The sequence below is a fragment of the Phodopus roborovskii genome, unplaced genomic scaffold (genome assembly GCF_943737965.1).
Source record: "Phodopus roborovskii unplaced genomic scaffold, PHOROB, whole genome shotgun sequence".
Lineage (NCBI taxonomy): Eukaryota > Metazoa > Chordata > Mammalia > Rodentia > Cricetidae > Phodopus > Phodopus roborovskii.
In genome coordinates this window covers 590614-609160 of record NW_026126515.1, presented here as the reverse complement: position 1 = coordinate 609160, position 18547 = coordinate 590614, and the positions used below count along the sequence as shown (strand labels likewise).

The 18547-nt window shown below is 39.6% G+C and overlaps 1 protein-coding gene across 12 annotated transcripts in view; it reads right to left on the bottom strand.

Moving 5' to 3' along the window:
* Positions 1 to 7325: 7325 nt before the first annotated feature.
* The window catches only part of Gphn (gephyrin), a 360226-nt gene continuing 349004 nt past the window's right edge, over positions 7326 to 18547 (bottom strand). For all 12 annotated transcript variants that reach the window (XM_051196174.1, XM_051196176.1, XM_051196182.1 and 9 more), the window contains 4 exons: positions 15551 to 15615; positions 12029 to 12132; positions 9343 to 9439; positions 7326 to 8331 (listed from right to left, as the gene is read on the bottom strand). In XM_051196174.1, the coding sequence (XP_051052131.1) occupies positions 8198 to 8331; positions 9343 to 9439; positions 12029 to 12132; positions 15551 to 15615 (400 nt within the window). In that variant the 3' untranslated portion in view covers positions 7326 to 8197. The remainder of the gene's footprint in view (positions 8332 to 9342; positions 9440 to 12028; positions 12133 to 15550; positions 15616 to 18547) is intronic.

The following is an 18547-nucleotide window of genomic DNA, read 5'->3' as shown; positions in this document are numbered from 1 at the left end:
AACTATCCCCACCAAAGCAAAACCAAGAAACAAAAACAACACAAAGATAACATTTCTCCAGGGCAACAGTGCTTTGAAGCAGCTGAGGACCAGGTGTATAGCCTGGTTCTTTTTATCTTTGTGTCTCCATGTGTATTCTGGGTACATGATCAATCAGTGGGCACTCAGTAATTGTTGGATGAATGAATAAGTAACAGAAATAAACACACACCATCTCCCTTTGTCTTGAGAACATGGTGAAGTTGTTTGTCCTTGTCCTCTGTTTGGGAGATTCTCAGCATCCCATCATACTTTTATGTTTGGTCATGTGCTGGGGATACCCTCCTGTCTTGATTACCTTCTTTTCACTTGTGAGGATGAAGTACACAGAGGATGCCAGATGAATATACTGGCTAAGAGAGGAGCCGCTACCTGGGTAATTCCACTTCACTTGGTCCCTATGTTACATGTTCAAGATCCAAGTGCTTGATTTTGAAAAGGTTCAAAAAGTATTTTGTTTTCTCAGAATAAACATGAAGTGTCTGAGTGCTGCTATGATGAGACAGTAACTGGCTCTGGAGACCAGGTGTGGATGAGCTGGCATCAGGAAGCTTCTCCAGAAGCAGAGGTGAGGGCCATGCTTAGGATGTGTAAGGGTACCGACTCTGAGAGGAGGGGGTCATCTAACTATTAGTTTTCAGAGAAAAGCATCCTCTGTGGATAACAGGTGCTCTGTTATCTTTGCCTTGGATGCTCTGTTGCATTTTTTTTTAATGTTGAGCGTCATTTTCAGATGGATAATTGTCTTTTCAACAGGATATTGCTATGGAGTTCAGGTGGGCCTCACACTTGCAGCAATAAGTTGCCTCAGCCTCTAGAGTGCTGGGATTACTGGGATGTGCTGCCATGTCTGGCTTCAATGGACACTTTCACTTCATTCATAGATCTAGTGTGCCATCCATTCCTCACACAGCCTATTTATTTCATGATCACCACTTACCAATGATCCTATTTCGGGACGTTTTTGCATATACCTGATTTTCCTCATTGTTGATGACATTCATTTTGAAGCAGCTGGATGAAATCCTTTGTTATTACTTTCATATTTTTTGAGGTTAAAATATATCAAGAGAAAAATATAAATTAATGGTATGGTCTGAATATTTACCTTTAGCTATGAATGTTTTAGCATACACAAAGTGTATTTATGATTCCGTATAAGTCTGGATTTGAAGCACCTGGTCAAAGAAAGATGTACGACCTGCTAGTTCCCTGCTTTTACCCTTCCTAAGATGGGCCTCTGCATGGAGTCCTCTCAACTGTGTTCTCAGCTTGGCATAGGAAAATCTCTTCCTATGTTCTGACCCTGGCTCCTGGAGAAGCTGTATATCACTAGTTCTGCTGATCACCTGCTCCTGATGGGGCCAACTCATGCTGGGCTACAGGATGAACAGACTGATTCAATGGGATGCAACCATAGAAGGCTGCCTGGAGTACTCCAGGAACATGGGTGAGGGGCATTTTGTTCAATGTGATGCTTTAAAGAGGAGGCAATGCCTAAGATAAAGCTTGCTTATTTCCCTTTGCTTTTCCCATTTTCTCATTTTGTATTGCAGGGGAGCAAACCCAAGACCTTGTGCATGGTAGACAAGTGCTCTGCCACTAAGCTACACCTTTAATGCCCATGAGAAATACTGAAAGAGTCCTCAGTCAGTCTGGACAAAGGCAGGAGACATTAAATGATTTGTATCTGAGGGAGCAACTGCTTGCAGAATAGCCTGGTGTGTCAGAGGAAAAAAAAAAACTGAAGTTGGAGAAGTGTTGCGGAGAGCTTTGAATGCTCTAATGGGTCCTGGGGCCATCAGCTATAGAGGTCTTCCTGTAAGGAAGTCTGTATAGGGAGCTGTACAGTCTGGTTTGGTCACTCCAATAGCAATGTAAAAGAATGAAGAGAGCCATTGTGCAAGCTGAGACCAAGGTCCTGGTGGAGGGGGTTAATTTGGGAACTGTGAAGAGTGGCAGAATTTGGTGACTCACTGAGTGTGTGGGAGCTGAGAAAGAAGCACGATGACTCAAGTTTCAGCTCTGTAATACAGGGTACATGTTGATGTCTTTAACTAGGGAACAGGCATGGGGCAGAATGCATGGTTTGTTTGCAATAACCTTTGTTTAGTTTGAGGCCTTGCTTTCAGTTGGTGTTTCCCTTTACCTGGCAGGGTCTTCAGGTGCCACAGGCAGGAGATGGATTGAATAGTCCCAAAGCCATGTGCTGCTGGTCTGTAGTTCAGAATACTCCCTCCTCCCTCTTGCATTGAGGACTTCCTTCCCGAAGTTGCATTCCTTTTGTCTTTTCCTGTCTGAGATGCTCCTCCCCGATCTTCTCTCGTGGGCTTATTGTCATTTTTCAGAAATGTCATCTGTTTGGAGAATTCTTCATCCCTAGGTGAACAAGTCCCTCTCAGCTCCAAACCTGTCTTGGCCACTGCCCTGTGGTATGCTGGAGCTCTCTGCAAACTCCACGTTTTCTCCAGTCGGCTTTGTTAGACTCTACAATAGGTGGCATTACACTAGAAGGAACTTGGAAATCAGTAGGAGGGAGAAGGGCTTGTGTTCCTCCCTGTTGCCTTGTTTCTGTCAGTGTCACCATGACAACGGCAATAGCCCGTGCTATTTGATATTTTATTTTATTCTAACTTCTTGCACTCTCCCAACCTGCAGCTATGGGGGATTCTCTCCCTGGAGTAATGAGCCCTGTAGAGTCTAAGGTCTGAGTTTCTAGATCTAATCACCTTAAACCCTCAGAAGCTACCTCCAGCTCTAGTTTTTGTAGTTGTTTCCTCTTGCCATTAGCTCTGATAACTGTTTCTTTTGTGCTTTCCCAGGCAACCAACATAACAGCTTCTTCCTCTCCTGTCTACCTGTGGGATTACCAACTGTGGTTTCTGCCTTTCATAAAACGTCTGTATCTTGACTGTCCTGCAGAACCTGATTTAGGACTACACTTGCTCTTCTAACCAACCTCTGCAAAGTCTGTACTTTTGTCTGTCTCATACTTTGTTACTGGTTATCAGGAAAGTCTTATTATTCCTCATATCCTTGGTGACTACCAGGAAGCTTGACATCATATGTGAACTTAGCTGATGTTTTTTTAAATGAACTGGGTTATTATAAAAGATTACATACATGAGCCAGGTATGGGGTCATATACTTGTAATCCTAGTGCTGAGGCAGAAAGAACCAGGAGGAATACTGCATGCCTGAGGCTAGCCTGGTTTAACACTAAGTTCCCAGCCAGGCAGGGCTACACAGAAAGACTGTTTTAAAAACAAATGGACAAAACAAAGACAAAGGACAACAAAGAAAAAGGCCAGATTTGAGCAATTTTTAAAATCTTTCAGCTTTAGGCTAATTTATCAGTGGACTCTGTAGCAATGCAATTCTCTTAAGAGACTCAACTATAGTACTTACTGAATGAAAAAGAGAAATAAAAAGGCCAGAAAGGCCAGGCAAAGACATGAAGGCTCCTAGGTATGGAGAAGAGAAAGGTACGAGGGAGAGCACAGCCAGGGGCAGGGACATCTGGGAGAGTCCAGAGTGGACAGGGCCAGGCTTGGTTGTGCCATGTGGAAGAGAATGGGAGGGGAAGGGAGAGAGAGGGAACCAGTTGCTGCAGCCAGGACGCCCAATGGTACAAAATGTCTGGATTACATAGGGAAGAGTAGCCCAGTCCCCTGGACTGGAGAGTTTAGGGTAAGGGGCAGGGTATGCCAACCAGGAGCTCTGTAGCAGGCAGGGACTGAGGGATTGCCTGCAGAACCTGGTGGTCTGCTTTGGTATGTTAAACAGGGACCTCAGTCATTTGTCCCAGGTTTGAAACAGAACACTTACTTCTAAGCATGTTAGAATACAATATTTTGTTTAGTTCTAGAATGATCATCAGTGGAATAACAGGGCAGTCTGCTTTGATTCTGTGTGGACATGGACCTCTACGTTCTGTAACTGAGCGTGAGAATGCTTACCTTGGTAATGTTTCTTGAAGATCACAAGCTGCAAAGTTTGTCAGCCAAGAATTTAAAAAATGGAATTCATCCAAAGAATCCTCTTACAACATCACTTAACATTTACTTGGAAAACAATCTGTTTATGTTCTGCTTTGCATTGTGTGACATGGTTTACAAAACCAAAGCATAGAGGCCCCAAGTCTGACTAACTTCTATACAGCTATAAGAATCTGAAAGTAATGTCTAGCTTTTTATTTAAGTTTAAATTACTAAGACAAAGGACACTTGGATATGGTGTATATGCTTAACAGTTAGATAGTTTTGGTAAAATAAATGTGAATAAATGACAGAGACCAGTAGATTAAACAGATTAAAGCAGAACCATTTCCAAATGTCCTATCTTCCCCATTTTCTAATTCTCAAAAAAGAAAAACAAAAAACAACAAAACAAAACAAAAAAACCCAAAACTTTTCTTTTCCAGCTTGTTTTGGCTACGAGGGTCCTTAAACTCAGCCCTTCTTTCAATTTCCCCTCCATTTTGAAATCTGTTAGGTTTTTACATGCTCACAGCTGTTTTTCTTTACTCAAAACCTACTTTCACAGTATCATTTTCTCACACATAGGCTCCAAAGCATTTATATTCAATTTGTTTTTAATGACTATAGTTTTCAATGTCACTTTTGAAATTCTGTTCTTACAGCTCATAAATGACTGTCTAGTTAATAAGTATTCTTTTTTTTTCAGTGTCATTCATATTCTTGGGACTTCATTTTTGTTATTTCTTTTGCATCTGGCAGTCAGTTCTTTTTCCTTGAGATTCTGTCTTGGTTCAAGAGACGCTGCGCTCCTGGTTGTCCTCTACAAATATTTTCCACTCCAGTCTTCCCCCTGTTCCCTGCGCCCTGTCCACTTGGCTTACTGTTAATTCACCCTCAGGGGTGGTTTATGAGAATGAGCTCCTGAGTTGTATTCAGCTTGTACAGTTTTGAACTCCTAGCCACAAAATGTACTTCTGTGATTTTCTGACGGAAGACTTGGGTTCATATCTCCTTTCTCTGGCTTCCTCTCCAGAACCTGTGTCAGTTATAAATGCTTCCCAGTGTTGTCTCCAGCAGTGATTTCACCTGTCCCTTTTCCTTATCAGCCTCTGGCCAGCAGAGCTTCATCTCATCCAAACTGGGCTCTTCCACTTTGTCTAGTTTAACCAGATCTTCTTGCAGCTTCCAGGACATTCCACCTAGAAGAAGTACAGTTCTGTTCATATGCCCTTGATCAAGATTCTCTATCAGCTTTGTCCCTGGAATAAATCTAGGTGCCTTCATTTGGTATTTAAGAACTTTAGTCTGAGTCTTATGATGTTACTCTCCCACTTGCCCATATCTTATAGCAACCTGTTTCCATAGTTCAGTGGACTGGAGCCATGGTTGCAGCTTTGAACCTTGTTCTTGTATGAGCTAGCTGTGTGACTATGAACACACATCTGCCCTGGTCCCTCTATTTGTAATAGGAATCATAGGGCTGTTGTGAAAGACAACAGGAAGGGCTTTGAACAGTGCCTGGCATGCAGTAAGTGCTACTTGATGTTTCACTGCACATATTTACTAAGGCCTGCACATGTGGGCCTCCATGTGCCATAAATTCTGAGGACTGGGGACTATGAACGAGTTCTGGAGCTCTTTAACAAGAATGCAGTATGGTGTATGTCATAGTTTTCACTCTATCATGCATTATGAAACATACAAGATAGTTCCTTGCATAGTTTTTGTTTTCTCCCTGATGGAGTACAGGTGCAGTCATGCCATTTCATTCGTTTCTGTGAGTAGGAGTATGGTATATTTTGTACCTACACACATAGTAATGCTTATTTCTGAAATGAACATAACTATGCGTTTTCATTGGATCTTCATTAACTCTTCAGCTGTGCATACAGAAGAAAATCAATAGAACATTTCACTTTAACCCCCAATATCAAATGTCATTAAAAAGTACACATGTTGGAGAGATGGTTTAGAGGTTAAGAGCACTGACTATTCTTCCAGAGGTGCTGAGTTCAATTCCCAGCAAACACATGGTGGCTCACAACCATCTGTAGTGAGATCTGGCACCCTCTTCTGGCAGGCAGACTCGCAGGCAGAACACTGTATACATAGTAAAGAAATCTTAAAAAAAAAAAAAAAGAAAAAGAAAAAAAAAGTACACATTGAAAAGTTTCTACACCCTGATAAGTCTCTCTGCTGATGCAACAGTCCAAATCAGACCACGTTTAATGCACACAGCACTCCCGGTTGGCCTTCCAGCTCCCCTGAGAGGAGAAAAGAGAGAGAGACCAGAAAACCACCTGTCTATTTTCTGGGCTTTCTGAGATGTGGCAGGGTTTGGAGAGAGATAGGGGAGGGGGGTTTGGGTGCAGCCTCCACCATACATCCTAGATTCTCTGGGTGCTGGAGTGCAGCTTCCACCTAAACACACATTTCCCATTGTGCTGTGTTACTATGTGGTGTCTTAGTCTGCTTTACTAAGCATACTTTACAGAACATACAGCCTTCCTGTTAATATCATTTGAAGATTTTGTTAAAAGAAACATCCTAGCCAGGTGGTAGTGGTGCACACTTATAATCCCAGCACTCAGGAGGCAGAGGCAGGCAGATCTCTGTGTCTGAGGCCAGCATGATCTACAGAATGAGTTCTAGGCCAGCCAGGGCTACACAGAGAAACCCTGTGTCAAAAACCCAAACCAAACAAGAAAAAGGAGGTGGGGAGCCATCCTAGAGCGTGCTTCCAAGGGCACCACACCTCTACATTTCTGATTTCTTTCGAAAATGCTTTAAAAATTCCTATCATCAGCTGTGGTGACACACACTCTCACTCAATCCTGTCACTTGGGTGGCAGAGTCAGGTGAATCTTGTTCTAGGACAACCAGGGCTATAGAGTGAGACCCAGCCACAACCAACAAAACAAAACACAAAATTTTGAGGCACTTATCTGAAGTTTTGATTCATAACTTATTTTTCCCTTCTTTTCAAAGAACTGTACATATCCAAAGATGGTACCCAAAAGGAGAACATTCTACTAAGTAATAAAGTATCTTTCCTTTAGCTAGGCTTACTGTTTATCCAGCCATCACCAGTAAATACAGCAGATGGAAGTTCTCTTACTAAAAGACCCCAGTGCTATTTTTTCTTAGTACAGTACAATAAGATACAATGTTGTATCAGCCCGGAATTCAAATCTCTGTACTGCCCATCTTGGCAGGCTATCTTAAGTATTCTTTTTACCTATGCAGAGTACTGTCAGAATGGAGTAACAATTTTCTCTTTCTAAATAACAAGGCCAGCACAATACATTTTAAATAATGACCAAGGATTTTTTTTTTTATTCATTAAGTTTCAGTATCATTACAGAAAATGTTATGGTACAGAGTTGTTTAACATTATTTTGTTTTTGCTCTTGATTTCCACATGAATGCTGGTAACACTAATATCTGTACAAGATCAGTCTTTGATTTTATTTTATTTTTGTTCTGTACAATTTTAAATGTGTTGGTTAAAAAGGCTGTCAGCACTTAAGGAAGCATTTTCCCCCAGTTTGTTTGTTCAGATAAAAGGTATCCAGTTACTGCCTGCGAGTACTGTGCCATGAGGCTGCTAGGGCGAGAACGTCCCTGGGTGCTTGGCAGGGATCTTCTTGCGGCAGGGCGGGCCTCCGCGAGGTCACTCCTCTTTTGGCACAGTGCACATAAACACGAGATACATGATAAAGAACAAGCAAAAGCTCTCTTTAAAGCAGTTACGAAGCATACTAAGAAGGAAAATCCAAGTGTTGCCTACACTAGTATATAAATAAGCAGACAGCCTTGATTAAGAGCATAAGTAGTTGTATTTAAAGATGAGAAAAAACACAAGTTCTGCAGGCACCTACCGCGCTGTCTACTAAAAGCTATCGCTATCAGACCTAGCATTGAACACACAAAGCAATTTGCAAGAAAGGAAAATTTTGCTTTGATATAATCAGAATAGAGTTGTCTGTTAAGATTTATTCTTAGGTGTTTTTTTTTTCTTTAAAAGGTATTTAAATTCATTTGAAATATAGTTCAAGATGTTGACTATACAGATCAACTTTTATCCAGATCAGAAAAACTAGCTGTGCCGTTGCATATTACAGGATACAGTCAATGATATGTGGACATGCATCAAAGCTTTCTCCTGTTGGTGACCATCATAGCCGTCCAATGACCATAACATCCACCACCTCGCCCTTGTGGAGTTCCACGTACTGCTCTGTCTTTGGAGGTAGCATCAATAATCCATTGGCGCTGCGCATGCTCATCAGACGGCTGCTCATCTGATTACCTGGAATGAAATACTCTCATTACTGCAGCATCAGGAACTATTTGTGGAGAGGCCAGCAAATGGAGTACAGGGCTCCAAGGACAGAGATGACAGGCTTCCCAGTACCTTTCCCAGATGAAATGCAGGTCCTACATCCTTCACCTTCTCATCAAAAACTTTAAAAACAAATATTAGATATTTTTTAAAGAATAAAATAGTACTTTATAGCCATTCAAAATGCCACAAAAAATTCTCACTTCTGGGTGGATTTATATTCGTATAAAAATAAAGCCTTTAAAAAACTTAAGATAACAATAATAGAAGCTACCATTAGGCACTTTATGGTCATTTTTATGAACTGTCTTATTTAACTCTTATAAGATGCAAAAGGTCTGAGGTACGCTGCCTAGGGTCTTTCTAACTAGGCAGGTGGCCAACTTGCATGCAGAACTCTGTGATGACAAAGGCTCATGAACTGAACCACTGTCAGTGAATGTTTGCAGTTGATACAGGGTCTTTTTTTTTTTTTTTTAGGTGACAGTTTTTGTGGAACTGCATCAAATTCGGGCAAAATATGATTAGAAAAGGTTGAAAGTAGAGAGTTCTCTACTTCAGAGGTAGACTTCTGAATTATCAACATGGTTTTGTCCTTAAAGTTTACCAGTACCTAGGACGTAGTAGGGTCCATAAAGATCAGATTGTAAATTTGGCTTTTTCCTCAACATTGCAGGATAACACAGCTACTGTACTCTTCCTTCCAACCCACCAGTCATGTTCAGAGGGCTGCTTGAACTAATAGATCAAAATCTGTAATATTATTTGTATATTTCAAATGTGTATTTAGAAAATATGGCTCAGTAAAATAAACATTAAGAATAACTTATTTCATCTAACCTCTTAAAAAGAGAAGTGCATGACAACTATTCATTTCATTATCGCCAAGGGAGAGACAGGATTGACATAGTTGTTACTGTGGTTTGTTTTTCGAAGTGCACAAGCACCTGTGTGGGTGTACAGGTATGAATGACTGACCTGTACTCTGGGCCCAGGGCAGTGGTTCTTGGTGATGCCACGTCAGTATACACCGGTGGTATTCTGGGCGAGGGTCCAGTTTTACATCACACGACAACTACAGCATGAAGAGGCAAAGAAATTTAACTTGGTCACCTAATCAGTTCTCAGAACTACAGAGAATATAGTGAGCATGGATAGATAACATTCTTGTCATTCTACTATTTCTCTTATTGCCATCTTGTTTTTAATGCAAAAGTCCAGACAGAGGTTGACTGCTACTGTAAAGAAGTAAGACTGCCAGGAAGTCAGTGTTCATAATGGGACAAAGGACAAATGAAAAAGGTAAAATCTATTATTATGGGTTGTAATGATCCTGAATCTATGAAATGAGAAACTGAAGCAATACCTTATTATTAAAAGGAAAGGAGGTAGATTTAATAAACAAATTCAGTAATTAACCATCCACCAGTATTCACTGTAGATATAATATGTGCTAGGCATTATTCACCTACCCATTTATAAAACTATTTTCAATGTATAAGGAATAGGCTTTTATATGTTGCTTATATTTTCTTTGCTGATAGCATAACTTCTTACTGCTCCTAAATTGTTTTGTGCTTCCTCTTAGTCTCTCTGTATGTGCTCTCCAGTGCTAAATTGCAGGAGCCACTCACATGGCTGTTTTGCAGCCAATTTTAAAGGCTAGATGGTAGATATTAAAAATGAAATAAATGTAAGGACTCTTATGAGCTTTGCAGTGTTGGATAAGCTATGTATCTCTTAGAACAATATGGATCTTTTCTGCTCCCTTAGCTTAGCAAGTGTGAAGACAGTATATTCTCCATTATTGGATTGGCTCTAAATCTGTTAGGACTTAGAATTTTTGATCTGATCATAATTTGTTTTTGTTCATACTGGCCTTTCTTCCTTCCTCTCTCCTTACTTTGCTGGCAATTCTGAGCATATCTCCTTATGATTACTGAAAAGAAGCTCCATTTTGGGGAGGGATGATTTGACACACAGGACACTATGCCTGGCTAGTTGATTTTAAGTGATATTTTAGGGAAACAGGATGCTTTTATCTTCTTTCATTCACAAATCTCCAGTAATAAAAGTATCAACATTAAGACTGCTGATGGCCTGGATTTTTCAGAAAGCATATTTATTTTATGTATATGTGTCTGTGTGCACATGCAAGTGCCACACAATTTATGTTGGGGGTCAAAGGACAACTTTCAGGAAGTCAGTTTTCTCTCACCAAGTGGGTCCCAGGGATTGAACTCAGGCTGTCAGGCATGGTAGCATGTGCCTTTAACCTGCCATCTAAGTTGTCTTAGATGTTTTTTGTTTGTTTGAGTAGACCAGGCAGCCTTGAACTCAGAGCTCTTCCTGCCTCTGACTCCTGAGTGCTGGGATTAAAGGTGTGTGTCGACATTTTAGATGTTTTTACACTATGTATCCTAAATAATATTTTATCACTATTTCTTCTTTTGTGTTTTATTTACTTTTAAAAAACAGTTCATTTTTATTTCATGCAATTTGTTGTTTTGTCTGTGTGAAGATGTCAGATCCCCTGAAACAGGAGGTACAGGCTGTTGTGAGTGCCATGTGACTGCTGGGAATCGAATCTGGCTCTTAACCACTGAGCCATCTCTTCAATCCCTCTTCTGTGTTTTATATTCGTTTGGTCAAATAAGCATAGAATTGTGTCATATGTAAATTACTTCAAAACTTTTGAATAGTAATAGCTTGGTTCTATAGATTATGATGTCAAGAAAGTCACCTGTTAGTAATACAGAAAATGTATAACTGGTTGAGTGGTAAGTTAAATCAGTAGTGTGGGTAGCCCTTGTCTTACTGTGGTGGATAGCCCTTGTCTGACTAATGCTGTTCTGAAGTGCCACAGTCTTTTAGTACTTTGATTGCCCCTTCTGAATTTTTTGAAGAGCAAGCACATACAATCAAACAGGTTAACTCTTAATCCCAGGGTGGTGGGTTTGTGCCCCACGTTGGGCACATCATATGTAAGGAGTAAGGTTTTTCTTGCCGGCCTAGACCCACCACGGCGCCAGCCCCAAATAACACACAGAGACTCTGTATTCGATATAATGCTGTTGGCCAGTTACTTGTTTCTTATTGGCTAGCTCTGTCTTAAGTATTAACCCATTTCTATTAATCTAAGTATTTCCATGTCTGTCCTCTATGAACATCACTGGGAAACAATCTTACCTCTTACTCTTCACAAGTCTAGTGTGTGGTACAGGCTGTTTCCTGTTTGCTGGCTTTTTCTTAGGACCTACTAGATGTTTGAATAAAACATTTTATTTACTTTTATGTGTATGGGTGCTTTTCCTGTGTATGTCTGTATGCCATGTGTATACAATGCCTGAGGAGAAGGCCAGAAGAAGAGGGCATCAGATCCCCAGGGACTGAAGTAACAGCTGCATATGAATGCTGGGAATTGAATCTTGGGCCTCTGGCAGAGCAGCCAGTACTTTTGACTTCTGAGCTATCTCTCTCTATGTATGCAGGACATAAAAGTGAATGTTCCCTTCTCTTTCCACCACAAGGGGAGAGAACACTAATACAATTATGAGTAAACAAATCTAAAATTATAGTCATCTATTTTGGACAGTTAGTAATTGTTATCAGGCTTCCTTCCATTTTGGTTTCTGGTCATTAGAAACCAAATAGGAAACATTACCCTGGCTTTGATGATGGTTGGCCGAGGATCCAAGATACCCTGCATCTTTCTCAGTGCAGGTACAACAAAGAGATTGCAGGTGACCACAGCTGATACAGGATTCCCTGAAAGTCAACCAAATAGTTATTTATATTATACCACATAAAGATTTGTCAGACAATTACATCTATGTGTACAGTTAGGTATGATAGAACATGATAGAATGTGAATGACCATTTATCTACTTCTTCTGAATCACTCTGAACCCAACAGAATCACAGAACAGAGGGGTAGTTACACACATCTACAGAGGGTAAGAACTGAACCTTCTGGTCTTCCATGAAAATACAAAGAGATCAGATTCTCAGCTGTTAGGACCCATTTCTGCTTTCCTGAGAGCCTTGCACTAAAAGCCATTGCTAACCTTGATGTGCACGTGTGCGCATTTGTGGCTGTGGGTGAATGGGCATACACTTAACCCTGCATGTGAACCACACATACTTTTACACTGAGCACCATCACAATTTTAATAAGTTAAAATTTTTTAACATATCTTCTCGTTATTTTTGAAGCATTTCTACCATAGAAATATGATACAAATAAAAGAAAATAGAGATATGGAACTTTATCTATAGCCCTCTTTATTCAGACATACCAAATGACTTAAGCTGTAAAGACTTTAAGAGGAGTAAGGTGGTGTGAACTGCAATTTTAACTCCCACAAGAAAGCTCAGTGCTCAGGGTATCTGAGGAGCAGGGCCTTGTTGACCAAAGCTCATTGAGGACACAAGATAGGGCCCGAATGCAGTAGAAAGCAGAGACCAACCGAAGTATGCATGTCAGAGGCAAGGCCATGAGACTCAGAGGCAGCTGACTGAAGAGCAGAGAAGGCATCAGAGAGCAGCACTGTCGCCACCTTGAGTTTTGGGTTTCTGAGCCTTAGAACTGTGAGGAAACTGTGTGCATCAACCTTTGGTGTATATGTTTGTTTATAATAATTATATCTTATGTATGGATTGTTCTCTTTATTCACATGTAATGATTTCCTTTATCACTTTGTCTGATGTCTTGAAGTCTACTTTTGTCTTATAAGGCTGTAGGTTCTCTTGCTAGCTTTTGACTTCAATTTGCTTGGTGTATTATTCTTTCATCTTTAGTCTCTATGTATATTTTCCATACATACATAAAGTGTGATTCTTTTTTTTTTTGGTTTTTCAGGAAAGGGTTTCTCTGTATTGCTTTGGAGCCTGTCCTGGAACTAGCTCTGTAGACTAGACTGGCCTTGAACTCACAGAGATCCACCTGCTTTTGTCTCCCAAGTGCTGAGATTAAAGGTGTGCAACTACCAATGCCCAGCTAAAGTGGGATTCTTAACTAGACAGACAATAAACAGTTGGATCTTACATTAAAAACAAAATTATGTTATGCTATGTGCTTGTACGTACCAGAGGAGGTCATAAGAGGGTACTAGATCGCCTGCCAAGGGTGCTAGAAACTGACTTCAGGTTCTTTGGGAGAGCAGCAGAGCTCTTAACAGCTGAGCCACCTCTAGACTAGGACCTTGGTTTTGTTTTGTTTTTCTAGACAAGGTTTCTCTGTGTAGCCCTGACTCTCCTGGAACTCACATTGTAGACCAGGCTGGCCTTGAACTCACAGAGAACCACCTGCTTCTGCCTCCTGAGTGCTGGGATTAAAGGTGTATAACACCACTGACTGGCTCAAAGGTTTAATTTTTAATTTAATTTTTTAGTGTGTGTGTGTGTGTGTGTGTGTGTGTGTGTGTGTGTGTGCACGCATGCCTCATAGCACACAAGAGAAGCTCACAGGACAACTTGTGGGAGTTGGTTCTCTCTCTCCTTACCATGTGTGTCCAGAAAATTAAACTCAGGTACCTTAATGGATTGAGCCATTTTGTCAGCTGCCATTTCCATGTTTTCATAGTGAATGTGTAATTTTAAAAGTTAAAAACTGTTATATGTGAAATTATTACATTGGCTATAAGATTGGTGAAAACCTTTAAGTACATGGCCTTTAAGAAAGCATAAATACACTCTAGAAATTGAAAATCTTTGGAAGAGGAACATCTTTGCTATATGTGGATCTGGACATGTGAGCTGTTGCTGCCCTCTTTTGGTTCATTCAGGCTCAGTGGAGGGTGTTTCAAATAAAAAGAGTGATTTGAAGACAGCTTTGAATTTTGTAGTTTCTGTGGAACAATCATATATCATCAGAAACGGGCTCTTACAATAATGATCTTTGTTCTAGTATCACTGGTGGTAGTCTAATCTATGTGTTACATCACACCTAAGGAGAAAGCAGCCTCTTTACTAGACAAAATGAAGCTAGCAAGAGCAGCTCATTTGTCATAGATTAGCCTTCAGAGTATCTGAGGGAACATTAAAGACCTTAGGTTTAGCCATATGCCATAGATATTTGAGGTTGGTTTACTTACAATTAATCTTAATATTTTCTGTATGACACAAGTTTATGTTTATGCTTATGGACAGTGTTTAAAATGTTAAGACTTAAAAATTCTTCTGCCTGCTTCTTTTATTTTTTTTTTTAGATTCTATTTTGAGATTCACTGATATAAAAAGCAAATAAATCTCTGATTTCCATGAGATTTGTGAGTCTGAAAGGATTTTTACTTTTTTTTAAGAATTGCTGTTAACAAAATGGGTACTTGAGCAGAACTATTACAAGTTTCTATTTTTTAAGACTAGGTCTTTTTTTGCCAAGGCTGCCCTTAAACCTTTGGTGATCCTACTGCCTCAGCCCCATCAGAATTAGAATTACAGATATACTTACAGGATAGTTTTTTAAAAAAAATAACAAGTGGATACATAAAATTCTAAAGTGCTTTAAAATTTATTAAGATTAACAAAGACATAAGATGCGGGGCTGCAATTAATAAAAATTGAATTAACAAATTCTTAGAAACTGGACCATCTTGTTTTTCTACAGTTTGAACACTCAGGTTTCTGCTTGAATGGGTGTTAGGTGGTAATGTGGATGTCAGACAGGTGACGTGTGAATGCTGGCAGAGGTATATCAGCATCAGCAACTCTGCTTCCCTTCCCCAGGCCTTAATCATCCTAAGACCAGAAGCACAGCTGTGCTTGTTTGCATCCAGACAAGGTCTTGTTATGTAGCCCAGGCTGGCCTCATTTCATGATCTTCCTGCCTCATTCACCTGAGTGCTGGAATTACTGATGTGTATTGCCATACCTGGCTATATGTGATCTAGAAATTTCATGTTTGATAGTACTTCTAGTTGTGAGGTCTAATTAGACTGCCCATTTATATTTGGCTATCATCTTAGGCTAAGGACTGTATCCTGGAAGAATATTCTGGTTTGACTAGGTATCAGACCTGTTTTATAGGTGAAGAACTAGCCTCAGAGAAGGTGAGTGATTTGTCAATTAGTACGGCTATTCAAATTATAAATCAAGTGATGTTGATTAGAGGCTGGCCATCTGAGAAGCCTAAATTGTTTTTGGTTATTTTTCTAGAAAAAGAGAAAACAATTTTAATGATTCTTACCTGGAAGTGCAAAGATAATTTTTCTTACACCATCCATATCCAAAGTTGCAAATGTTGTTGGTAAGCTGGAAACAAAAAAGAGCGTACTTGTTTGTGATTGTTATATAACTGATGAGGTAAATCTAGTGCTCTAATTTTCTTGTTGAGTAATTCACTTACCATATAAAACTCTTTTCTTGACTTGCCTCTAAATCTTCCTACTCTGAGATCAATTGCTTTAGTGCCATCTGTTTTCAAGTATCCAAACTTTACAATTTTCAGTATCTTACATTTTTCTTTTTCTCAGTGTCCAAATTCTGATGTGTTCAAATGTCCACACCCCTCTACTCAATGATGTTTTTCCTGTTTTTGTTGGAGATTTAAAAGTCCTCTTATCGGAAGACTGACTGATGAAGTATTTGTAAGTATCTTTGTTCAAGACGAATATTTATTTTTTAAAGATCTACTATTTTATTTTTTGTGTACTTGTGTTTTGATTATGTATGTATGTGCACCATATGCATACAGTGACCGAGGAGGCATTGGATCCTCCGGAACTTAGATGATGTACCATGTGGGTGTTGGCAACTGAACCCGTGTCCCTTGCAAGAGTAGTCAGTGTTTTTAACAACAGAAGCATCCCTACATCTTCTCTTATCTTTTAAAAATGACATTAAAAATAGACATTAAAAAACCTCCCACTTATCAAATATGCTTTTGAACTATAAATAAATAATAATCCATGGATAGAACAAAGCTAAAGCAACCTTTCTCAAAATTCTGACATCAACTTTCATTGAAAATTCAAGAGGGGTGCATGGTATGAAGTAGGTAGTTGAAAACAGTGACCTCCCCACATTGTCACATAAAATTTTAGCTATGAAATTTAAATATTAATCAAACCTAAGTGATGCATACTTCTCAGAGAACACTAAAACTTCCCAAGAGTAAATAATTATGGTTTTATTTTTTGCTGTCAATTTTACAGGTTGATCTTTAAATGTTTTAACACTGTGAGAGTGTATGTGTGTGTCACAGCTCATGTATAGAGGTCAGAGGACCACTTATGAGTGCATTCTCTCCTTACATGGGTTGTGAGGGTCAAATTCAGGTTGTCAAGCTTGGCAGGAAGTGCCTTTACCTGCTGATCTATCTCACTAATTTCTTGGCTTGATCTTTAAAAACAGATCATTCAGCCAGACACTGGTGGCACACCCCTTTAAGCCTGGCACTCAGGAGGCAGAGGCAGGTGGGTCTCTGAGTTTGAGGCCAGCCTGGTCTATAGAGTACGTTCCAGGACAGGTTCCAAAACTACGGTCTCCAAACATGGTCTCCAAAGACCAAAACCAAGAAACCAACCAACCAAATAAACACCAAAACAAACAACAAACAAAATCCCCAACTAACCAACCAACCAAACAAAAACAAAAAGCAAAAACAACAACAAAATCCCAGCTCATTTACTCATTACTGTTTACTATGATATAGTAATAGTATCATTCGGATGATGTATAGCTATATTAATCTGTTATAATATAGTGATGCCAGATTTGGGTTGTTTTATAAAGTATAATTTCAAGTTGCTATGTTCTCATGCTTCTCACTGTTGCTCTTCCATACTTGTAGAGTTCTGTCATCAAATATGAGAGTATTATTTATTATCATTTTAATGGTAACATTTATGCATCACACTCATTATTTAAGTATCATGGCAATAGCAAAAAGATGACATTCGTCATAGTTATCTGATGGATGAGGAAACTGAAACTAAGAGATATTAAAAATTTGGCTCAATCTTACTTAGCTACTAAGATTCTGTAAAAATAGATTTTGAACCAAGGTCATTTTAACTTAAAGGTTCATGTTGGAAAAAGCCAGCATGGGATAATCTATAACAGAGTTAGTACTTAGACTTTGGGACCTCTTTTTTTTCTTATTTCCTGATTCTTTGCTATGTACTAGAACAAGATTAGGTAGGTAACTCAGCAATGATTATTACATTATGACAGTAAGATTTCAGAAGCATTCTGGAGAACAACTATACTTGCTACAGATGACCCATGGCAGGTCTGGGTAATGTTTGGCAAAGTATTTTTTCCTTTGTATTTTTAAGACCCCCCCCCCCGACATCCCTGTGTGTGTGTGTGTGTGTGTGTGTGTGTGTGTGTGTGCGCGCGCGCGTGCGCATGCGTGAATGCGCACGCGTGGAGGCCACAGATTGGCAGTGTCTTCTTCTATGCTCTCCACCTAGTTTTTGAGGCAGCCTCTCACTAACCATCCCCATCTCTGCTTCCTGCCAGTGTTTGATGTGCTGCTGGGGATCTCAGCTCAGGTCACTATGCCCTTTCGCAAGCACTTTACTCACTGAGCCAGCTCCTCAGTTGCCCAAGTATCTTTTTCTTTAAAACCAAAGACATAACTATATTTGGATTGTGCTGTATGTGAAAGGGCAAAGGTAACTTACTTGATTTTGTGTTTCTTTTTGTTCCATCAGCAAGTAGAACAAATTACCTACATTTTTTTTTTTTTTAACATTTAGATAAGATTTTGGCCAGTTAAAGGAAGACCACTTAAATTTCCAAGCCACAATGTTGTAGCAAAGTAGCTCATGGATAACTGTATTTAAAGCCAATATCAAGTATAAGTGCCCTTTAAATTTTCTTTTACACCCTAAGAGGTAATTTCTCCAAAGGTACACACTTGAAAAAGATCGTATTTTCAACACAACATTTTACTCTTAGGCATTACTATCACAAGAATCTTGTTGCGAGAAGTATGTTGGCTCTGGAAAGCCATTTTCTTGGAATTCAACACATAGTTTATTCTGAAATCAGAATTAACAGGATTTATATATTGACTGAGGTTCCAAAGTAAAAGGACTTTAGGGGACAAGAAACACAAGGAACTGAAGCACTTCTATAGTTGAGAGTTGTGAACATTGAACTAGAGAGTATAAAAATCACCACGTGAGCTGTGTTTAACACCACAGATAGCTCGCAAATATAGGTCTGTGCACCA